The following is a 10,765-nucleotide window of genomic DNA, read 5'->3' as shown; positions in this document are numbered from 1 at the left end:
CCAATCCTTCCTCTCCTAAAAAATCCTTATTTCTTTTGAAAAAATTTCTAGTCACTAAGTTTCAGAAAATCAAATCATATTTGATTCTTTCCCCCCACTCCCTTCAGCCACCATAGCCAATCATTTTCGAAGTCTTGCTAATTCTATTTCCTCAACATCTCTTTAAGCAGGATCTTGTTCTAGTCAGTATTTTTAATCTATATTTTACAAAGAGAAAAAGAAAGGCTCAGAAATACTAAGTAATTTTCTCAAGGTCCCACAGCCAGTAAATATAGTAAAAAAAATTTTCCCTTCACATATTCAGTATTCCACTTCAGTTCAAGTACTTGCTGACCCTCTGCTGCCATCTCCTTCATGCATTAGTACTTGCCTAAAATGCACCTCCATTTCCTATTTTTATTGAAATATTCCTCTCTGATCAAGGTCTAATTCAAGATCAACATTTTTCTTGTTGTCTTTTCTTACCTTTAAAGCCAAGAAATGATATTTAATTCTTTAAACCTTTCAGGCCACTCCTACGCACTAAATTATTCTTAAGTTGCATTACATTTATTTGTGTCTACTAGACAGTCAAACTAATGAATGCAGAAAATATGATAATTTTCATCTTCATGATCTTAGTTAGCAAGACAACAGACATTCTCTGTTCTTTATATATTAAAAATATGTATTTTAAAGGCCTTATTAAGCACCTATGATGTACCAGACACTAAGTTCTGGGGATACCAAAAAAATGGCAAAACAAATAAACAAACACAGTCTCTGCTCTTAAGGAGCTCATAGTCTAATGAGGGAGAATCCTAAAGAGGGCCTTACACATAATAGACATCCAAGATGTGCTTTTTGAATTAAGCCTAAGAAGACACCACCATAAGCTATGAGTTTGAAGAACTCTGTGGTTCAGCTGGAATGATTTCTGAAGTTCCTCCTTGTGTAACTCATCTCTAATTCTGTGATTTTTGTCTGTTACCTAAATGAGAACCAAGTTTCCCCTGAAGTCTCATTTGTGAGAATGCATTCCAGTGATCCAAGAACAGTTTTGTTGTTGTTGTTGTTGTTGTTGTTTTTTAGGCAATTGGGGTTAAGTGACTTGCTCAGGGTCACACAGCTAGTAAGTGTCAAGTGTTTGGTCTGAGGCCGGATTTGAACTCAGGAGGACCTTTCCACTTTTCACTCTCTTTCCACTGCACCACCTAGCTGCCCCAACAGTTTTAAATAAAATGAGATTGAGCTCAATTTTTACTCTCTAAATGTTTTGTAATAAGGAAGGGACTTTGACTCCCATGGATTTTGCCTAGAGAATTGCAAACATGCTGTATACTCAGATTGCTACTGGGTATTATAGGATGTCCACACAAATAGCTTATCTTGGTGTGTCATTAGATTGTGATTGAGCATGAAAGTGTTAATTTTCCTTTCTTTTCAGTCTATAGTGTCTTCCTCGGCGATCCATTACAGGCCCTTGATACAGCTCTTTTGCTTCCGTACAGTTCAGGCCTTACATCGTGGCCCTGTAGTTTGGCTTTCAATGGACACCCTGAGTTGCTGAGTTAACTGCTCTAGGTTTATCTCAGTTGAATTTCCTCCTCTTGACCAGAGAGAGGGAAAAACTCATTCTCTACTTCTATTTGTAATGCAATTAACATGCATTTTACCATCAAGAAATTTGTGGTGGAGAGAAAATAAAATTCTTGTGATTTAAAAGGTCCATGCATAAATTTCATTCCCTTATAAATCTTTCACTTTCCTTTATTTGAAAAACCTCAAAAACAACAGAAATTATTTCCAGGACAGAAAGTCAACTTTGTATAGTTAATTACCCAGGCGCTGATTCCAAATAATTTAATTGTAGTAGAGCAAATCAAAGCTTTACTTTTCATTATTGCCTTTCATGGGCATGGAGACAACCATTTGCAGTACTGTCCCCTGTTTGCAAAGGAAGGTGCCTGAAAAAGTATGGTCTTCAGAGAGAAGATAAGCGGATGCATATAATAATTGCAGTGAAGTAAACAAATCCTGATGATGTAAATAAGTTCAGATATAGAAAGACTTTTAAGAAGGAAGAAACCATGGAAAGTGTCCAATACAGTGTCTTCATTTTAAATTTGAGGAAACTGAGGTAAAGAGAAGTCAGATAACTTTCACAAAGCTAAGTCATTATTGATTAAGTCTAGTATTATATTACATTTATATTTGTGGAACTGAAACCATGTCTACTCTTAAAGAGGATGCACAAAAGAAACCCTTTGTATTCATAACTGAATCTCAAACATTTTAGGATCACATACTTGACTTATATTTGTGGAAGTGAAACCATGTCTACTCTTAAAGAGGATGCACAAAAACAAAACCTCTTTGTACTCATAAATGAAACTCAAATATTTTAAGAACACATACTTGACTTATGTTTGTGGAACTGAAACCAAGTCTACTCTTAAAGAGGGTATATAAGAGAAACACTTTGTATTCATAAACAAAACTGAAATGTTTCAGGAAAACATACTTGTCATATATTTGTGGAACTGAAACCATTCTACTTTTTTTTAAATTTCTTTTTGTTGAGCCAATCAGGGTTAAGTGACTTGCCTGGTGTCACACAGCTAGTAAGCGTCATGTGTCTGAGGCCAGATTTGAACTTAGGTTCTCCTGACTCCAAGACTGGAGCTCTATCCAGTTCACCACTTGGCTGCCCCACTATGCCACCTAGCTGCCCCAATCATGTCTACTGTTAAAGAAGATACACAAAACAAACTCTTTGTACTCATAAATGAAACTGCAACGTTTTAGGAAAACATATTCGACTTATATTTGTGAAACTGAAACCATGTCTACTCTTAAAAATTATACATAAAAGAAATTCTTTGTACTCATAAATCAAACTCAAACGTTTAAGAAAAAAAATTCCACTTATATTTGTGGAACTGAAACCATGTCTACTTTGAATGAGACTGCAGAAAAGAAAATCTTTGAACACATAAATTAAACTCAACATTTTAGGAACACATACTCGACTTATATTTGTGAAACTGAAAGCACAGCTACTCTTAAAGAGGATGCAAAGAAGAAACTTGTTGTACTCATAAATCAAACTCAAACATTTTAGGAATACATACTAGTCTTATATTTGTGCAACTGAAACCATGTCTGCTCTTAAAGAGGATGCATAAAAGAAACTCTTTGTACTCATAAATGAAACTCAAAAGTTTTAGGAATACATTCTCGCCTCATATATGCAGAACTGAAACCATGTCTACTCTTAAAGAGGATGCAAAGAAGAAACTCCTTGTACTCATAAATCAAACTCAAACTTTTTAGGAACACACACCAGCCTTATATTTGTGGAACTGAAACCATATCTACTCTTGAAGAGGATGCACAAAAGAAACTCTTTGTACTCATAATTCAAACTCAAAAGTTTAAGGGAAACATTCTACGGATGTGTGGGAAACTGACACCATGTCTACTCTTAAAGAGGATGTACAAAAAAAATCTTTGAACCCATAAATCAAACTCAAACACTTTAGCAACATATATTTGATGTATATTTGTGGATCTGAAAGCACATCTACTCTTAAATAAGATGCAAAGAATAAACTCTTTGTACTCATAAATAAAATTAAACATTTTAAAAAAACCATACCACCCTTATATTTTGCAACTGAAACCACTTGTACCCTTGAAGAGGACGCACAAAAGAAATTCTTTGTAATCATAAATCAAACTCAAACCTTTAAAGAAAATATATTTCTGATATCTGTGGAACTGAAACCATGACTACTTTTAAAAAGGATGCAAAAAAGAAACTCTTTGTATTCATAAACAAAAGTCAAACCTTTTAGGAACATGTACTCGACTTGTATCTGTGGAACTGAAAGCACTTCTACTCTTAAAGCACATGCACAAAAAAACCTCTTTGTATGCATAAGAGAAATGCAAACATTTTAGAAATACATACTCAGCTTCTATTTGTGGAACTGAAACCATGTCTACTCTTAAAGAGATGCACAAAAGAAACTCTTTGTATGCACAAATCAAACTCAAAAGTTTTAACAAAAGAAATTCGACATATTTTTGGAACTGAAACCATATCTACTCTTAAAGAGGATGCACAAGAGAAACTCTGTTCTCATAAAAGAAATTCAAATGTTTTAGGGACACATACTTGACTTATATTTGTGGAATTGAAACTGTCTGCTCTTAAAGGAGATGCACAAAAGAAACTCTTTGTAGTCATAAATCAAACTCAAAAGTTTTAACAAAAGAAATTCAACTTATATTTGTGGAACTGAAACCATGTCTACTCTTAAAGATTATACATAAAAGAAATTCTTTGTACTCATAAACAAAACTGCAACGTTTTAGGAAAACATATTTGACTTATATTTGTAGAACTGAAACCGTGTCTATTCTTAGAGTAGACGCATAAAAGAAACTCTTTGTATGCATAAATGAAACTCAAAAGTTTTAGGAACACATTTTTGCCTTGCATTTGTGGAACTAAAACTGTGTCTACTCTTAAAGAGGATGCATAAAAGAAATTCTTTGTATTCATAAAAAACTCAAATGTTTAAGGAACATACACTAAACTCATGTTTCTGATACTGAACCTATGTATATTGTTTAAGAGTATGAAAAGAAGCAACTCTCTTTACTCATAAATCAAATTCATATATTTTCATAACACATACTAGCCTTATATTTGTGCAACTGAAACAATATCTACTCTGAAAGAGGAAACAAAAAAACAATTTGTACTCATAAATGAAACTCAAACATTTTAGGAACACATACTTGACTTATATTTGTGGAACTGAAAAGGTGTCTGCTCTTAAAGAGGATACATTTAAAAAGAACTTTTTGTAATCATAAATGAAACTGCAATGTTTTAAGAAAACATATTAGACTTATATTTGAGGAACTGAAACTGTGTATACTCTTAAAGAGCATGCAAAAAAGAAACTCTTTGTACACATAAATCAAACTCATAAGTTTTAACAAAACATATTCGACTTATATTTGTGCAACTGCAACCATGTCTACTCTTAAAGAGAATGCACAAAGAAAACTCTTTGTACTCATAAATGAATCTCAACCATTTTAGGAACACACACACTCACCTTATATTTTTAGAACTGAAACTATGTATATAGTCTTAAACAAGATGCAAAAAAGAAACTTTTACTCATAAATTAAACTCAAACATTTCAGGAACACATATTTGACTTATATTTGTGGAACTGAAACCATGGCCACTCTTAAAGAGTATGCAAAAAAGAAACTCTTTGTACACATAAATCAAACTCAAAAGTGTTAGGAACACATACTTGACTTATGTTTGTGGAACTGAAACCACATCTTCTCATAAAGAGAAAGCAAAAAAGAAACTCATTGTACTCATAAATGCAACCCAAACATTTTAGGAATAAAAACTAACCTTATATTTGTGGAACTGAAACCCCATCAACTCTTAAAGAGAATGCACAAAAGAATCTTTTTGTACTCATAAGTGAAATTTAATCATTTTAGGAACACATACTCGACTTATATTTGTGGAACTGCAACCATGTCTATTCTTAAAGAGAATGCACAAAAGAAAATCTTTGTGAAACACAAACATTTTAGGAAAACATATTCAATTTTTCTTTGTGGAATTGAAACCATGACTAATCTTAAAGAGGATGCAGAAAAGTAAGTCTTTGTACTTACCAATCAAACTCAAAAGTATTAAGAAATCTTCCTGGAGGTGGCCCTGAATCAGGTTATAGCCCAGGGAGCAGAGGGTGCTGGAGCAAATCATTACCAGGATAATTGGCAACAAGCTCCAGGAGGTTATAGTGACACTGAGGATGGCTTGGGTTTGGCTGAGCGGGGAGACCACTGAGCCTTTGTCTCAGCTTCTTGGCTTTTCTAGGCCTCTAGGTCACTCTCCCTTACATAGTACTGCATGTAATTTTCATTACTTACAATGGAATTTCCCTTCACTTTCTACTTTCTTTGACTTATTTTCCCTATCGGTCTCAGAAGATACTATTAAAATTCCTGCTTTCTTGTATTTGAGAAACTGCACCCAAATTTTCTCTTAAACAGATTAAGCTCTTGGTAGTCAGAAAAGAAACTCACACTTCTTATAGATATAATTCAACACAAATAAGGATGAATTAAGGGAGCACAAATGAAAGCTATAGACCTAAATGGAGACTTAATTACATAATTCTAAAAAAGTATGCCAAACAACAAATTAGAGAAATAGTTAATAACCTTATGAAAGAAAAAATAATGATAAAGTAACATCAGCATTTCTTTATTTCTCTAAAGGAGTGCCCAGAGGAAAAATTATATACTAAAAACATTTACAAAATATTATGAGCGTCAATAAACTGAACAGTTTTTTTTTAAACAAAGCAACAAAGAAACCCAAACAGGACAGAAAAGGAAATCTAGAAAATTTAAGAAGAAATCTATAAATTAGAATCTTAAAAGTATATAAAGTGGATAAAGAGAACTAAAAACCAATTTATTGAAAAAACTAATACAATGTATATATGTTTAGCTCAATTAAAAAGACAAGTGTGAAAAAATTAACCAAAATGAACAGTGGCAAAATCAGAAAAAAAAGAAAAGATATAAAATGATTTCTAGATCTTACTGTATTAAATTTTATGCAGACAAAACTGAGAATTAAAATATATAGAAAGATAAATAGAAGACTGCAAAGTAAAAATGTTCAGTTATTGAACACAGATGATGATTATCTGTATTCAAAGTCCCTTTCAAAAGAGGAATGGCAGCTTATAGGGTTTTAAAACTATTTGGTAAATACAGGTGATTTTCAGTTGATGTAGAAACACTTCTTTCTAAAGATTGACTGCTTAATTTTAGGAAGCATCCAATTATTTGAAGAACTGAAAGTCTATTTTATCTTCCTCAACCCTTGAGTTTTCTTGCGAATTTGTTCATGAACAGAAAGATCTTTGTAATCTCAACTTTCACAATCTCCCAGGCACAGTGGTTGTACTCTTTACCTTGCAAGTATTGGCTTATCCCTTGCACGTAGCTATTCAGGATTAGCCTGGGACTCTCATTTCCAAAGGAAGACTCTTCCATCTCCATATCCTGCCCAACACACCTCTCCAGCTGTTCCAACTGCTGATGCAGTCCATTGAGTAAGTGCTTGAGCTGGGTCTGATTCCAAGTGGCAGGAAAGGCATTCAGGGTGAAGATGGTTAAAATATGCTGGAGCATCTCATGAATGATGAATGTGGCATTTTCCCTCTGGAGCTGGCTGCCCTCCATGGCTTCCTTTGGGAAGTTGAAGTTGGTCCTGTCCTTCCAACATGGCACTAGGGAAAATGTGCTCATTTGGTTCAGAAGTGAGAAGTCTTCCTTCAGGCTCTGAGTCAGGTCACAGCCCAGGGAACAGAGGGTACTGGAGCAGAGCAGCTTCAGGGCAACTGACAATATGGTCCAGGAGCACATGATAATACTGAGGATAATTTGGAGCTGGCTGAGCTGAGAGACAAGTGAGCCTTTATCTCAGTCTCTTGTGTCATCTGGACTCTAGGTCAACCACCCTTATATACTGCTCAGTGTAATTTTCATTATTTCATAATGGGATTTCCCTTCATTTGTACTCTATTTAAAAGACAGTTTTGGGGTTTTGTATTGGTCTTAGATATCATAAAAATTTTTCATTCTTATATTTGTGGAACTGGAACTACTTATACTCTTGAAGAGGATGCACATATTAAGCTCTTCATAATCGTGGAAGAAGGTTGAAATTTTATGAACACATATTCAACATATATTTGTGCAACTGAAATTATGCATCTTCTTAAAGAGGATGCACAAAAGAAGCACTTTGTACTCATAAAGAAAACACAAAAGTTTTAAGAAAACATATTCGACTTATAATTGTGGAACTGAAACCATGTCTACTCTTAAAGAAGATGCAAAAAAGAAACTCTTTTTACTCATAAATCAAATTCAAATGTTTTAAGAAAACATATTCTACGTATTTGTGGGAATGAAACCATGTCTACTTTTGTAGGGGATGCACAAAAGAAACTTTGTATTCAATAGATAAAAGTGAAACATTTTAGGAACACATTCAACTCATGTTCAACTCATGAACACATGATTCAACTGAAACCATGTTCATTATTAGAGAGTATGCAAAAAAGAAACTCTTTGTACACATAAATCAAACACAAAAGTTTTAGGAACACACACACTATTTATATTTGTGGAACTGAAACCATGTCTACTCATAAAAAGGAAGCAAAAAGAAACTCTTTGTACTCCTAAATGAAACTCCAACATTTTAGAAACACATACCAACCTTATATTTGTGCACATCTACTCTTGAAGAGGATGCACAAAAGAAACTCTTTGTACACATAAATCAAACTCAAAAGTTTTAGAACAAGTCTTAGAATTAGATTTGTGGATCTAAAAGCACATCTACTCTTAAAGAAGATGCAAAGAAGAAACACTCTGTACTCATAAATCAGACTCAAACATTTTAGAAACAGATACCAGCCTTATATTTGTGCAACTGAAACCACGTCAACTCGTCATGACGATGCACAAAAGAAACTCTTTGTAATCATAAATCAAACTCAAACGTTTTAAGAAAACATATTCCACTTAGATCTGTGGAACTGAAACCACATCTATACTTTAAAAGGATGCAAAAAAAACCTCTTTGTACTCATAAACAAACTCAAACCTTTTAGGAACATGTGCTCAACTTATAGTGGTGGAAATGAAAGCACATCTACTCTTAAAGAGGATGCAAAAAAGAAATTCCTTGTACTCATAAATCAAATCCAAATATTTTAGGACACACAACAACCTTATATTTGTGAAACTGAAACCACATCTTCTCTTAAAGATGAGAGAAAAAAGAAACTTTTTGTAATCATAAATCAAACTCAAAAGTTTTAACAAAACACATTCAATGTATATTTGTGGAACTGAAATCACACCTATTCTTAAAAAGGATGCAAAGAAGAACCTCTTTGTACTTATAAATCAAATTCAAACATTTTAGGAACAAATAGCACTCTCCTATTTGTGGAACTGAAACCCTGACTACTCTTAAAGAGGATGCACAAAAGAAACTCTTTGTAATCATAAATGAAAGTCAAACCTTTTAGGAACATATACTTGACACATTTGTGGAACTGAAACCATGTCTACTCTATTTTTTTTTGTCTACTCTTAAAGAGGATACATAAAAGAAACTCTTTGTTCTCATAAATGTACTCAAACATTTTAGGAACACATACTTGACTTATATTTGTGGAACTGAAACTGTGTCTACTCTTAAAGGATGCACAAAAGAAACTCTTTGAACTCACGAATCAGACTCAAAAGTTTTAATAAAATATACATTGACTTATATTTGTGGAATGAAACTGTGTCTACTCTTAAAGAGGATGCTCAAAAGAAACTCTTTGTAAACATACATGAAACTCAAACAGTTTAGGAACTCATATCTGTCTTATATTTTTGGAACCGATACTGTCTACTCTTTTTTTTTTTTTTGGTTTGTGAGGCAATCGGGGTTAAGTGACTTGCCCAAGGTCACACAGCTAGTAAGTGTCAAGTGTTTGGTCTGAGGCCGGATTTGAACTCGGGTCCTCCTGACTCCAGGGCCAGTGCTCTATCTACTGCGCCACTTCTTACTGTGTTGTGTCTACTCTTAAAAAGGATGCATAGAAGAAACTCTTTGTACTCATAAACGTAGTTAAACATTTTAGGAACACATACTTGACTTAAATTTGTGGAACTGAAACCGTGTCTACTCCGAGGATTCACAAAAGAAACTCTTTGTAATCATAAATGAAACTCAAACATTTTAGGAATGCATACTCGTCTTATATTCTTGAACTGAAACTGTGTCTACTTTTAAAGAGGATGCCAAAAAAAAAACCTTTTTGTACTTAGAAATCAAACTGAAAAGTTTTAGGAACAGATACTCGCCTTATATTTGTGGAAGTGAAAACACGTCTACTCTTAAAAAGGATGCAAAGAAGAAACTCTTTATACTCATAAATCAAACTTAAACGTTTTAGGACACATAACACCATTATATTTGTGCAACTGAAACCATGTCTACTCTTAAAGAGGAGGGACAAAGAAACTCTTTGCATGCACAAATCAAACTCAACATATTTGACATATATTTGTGGAACTGAAACCACGTCTACTCTTAAAGAGGATGTACAAAAGAAACTCTTTGTATTCATAAATGAAAATTAAGCCTTTCAGGAACATATACTTGACTTATATTTGTGGAACTGAAACTATGTCTATGCTTTTTTTCTTTGTTTTGTATTGTTTTTTGTTTTGGGGGGGAGAGGATGCAGGCAATAATATATCTACTCTTAAAGAGGATACATAAAAGAAACTACTCATAAACAAAACTACAATGTTTTAGAAAAACATATTCAACTTATATTTGTGGAACTGAAACCATGTCTACTCTTAAAAAGTATGCAAAAAAGAAACTTTTTGCAATCATAAATGAAACTCAAGCATTTTAGGAATGCATACTCACCTTATATTTGTGGAACTGAAATCATGTCTATTCTTAAAGAGGATGCACAAAAAAAAACTCTTTGTACTCTTAAATGAAACTCAAACATTTTAGGAGCACATACTTATATTTGTGAAACTGAAACCATGTCTACTCTTAAGTATGAGTACTCATAAATGAAAATGCAATGTTTTAGGAAAACATATTCGACTTATATTTGTA

General features: G+C 33.4%; 1 protein-coding gene across 1 annotated transcript; it reads right to left on the bottom strand.

Annotated features, from left to right (window-relative positions):
• Positions 1–6,924: 6,924 nt before the first annotated feature.
• LOC114048284 (interferon tau-2-like) lies at positions 6,925–7,476 on the bottom strand. Its single transcript, XM_027869183.1, has one exon. It carries the CDS (start codon positions 7,474–7,476, stop codon positions 6,925–6,927), a length of 552 nt encoding a protein of 183 aa, XP_027724984.1.
• Between the last annotated feature and the right edge of the window lie 3,289 nt (positions 7,477–10,765).

Source organism: Vombatus ursinus, unplaced genomic scaffold, assembly GCF_900497805.2.
Source record: "Vombatus ursinus unplaced genomic scaffold, bare-nosed wombat genome assembly UNPS02014792.1, whole genome shotgun sequence".
Taxonomy (NCBI): Eukaryota; Metazoa; Chordata; class Mammalia; order Diprotodontia; family Vombatidae; genus Vombatus; species Vombatus ursinus.
Note: the sequence above shows the minus strand (reverse complement) of the source record. Positions and strands in the feature narration are given on the sequence as shown.

Bases quoted from the DNA above. Each gene is read 5' to 3' on its own strand.
- LOC114048284 (XM_027869183.1), bottom strand. From the start codon at position 7,476: ATGTGCTCCTGGACCATATTGTCAGTTGCCCTGAAGCTGCTCTGCTCC.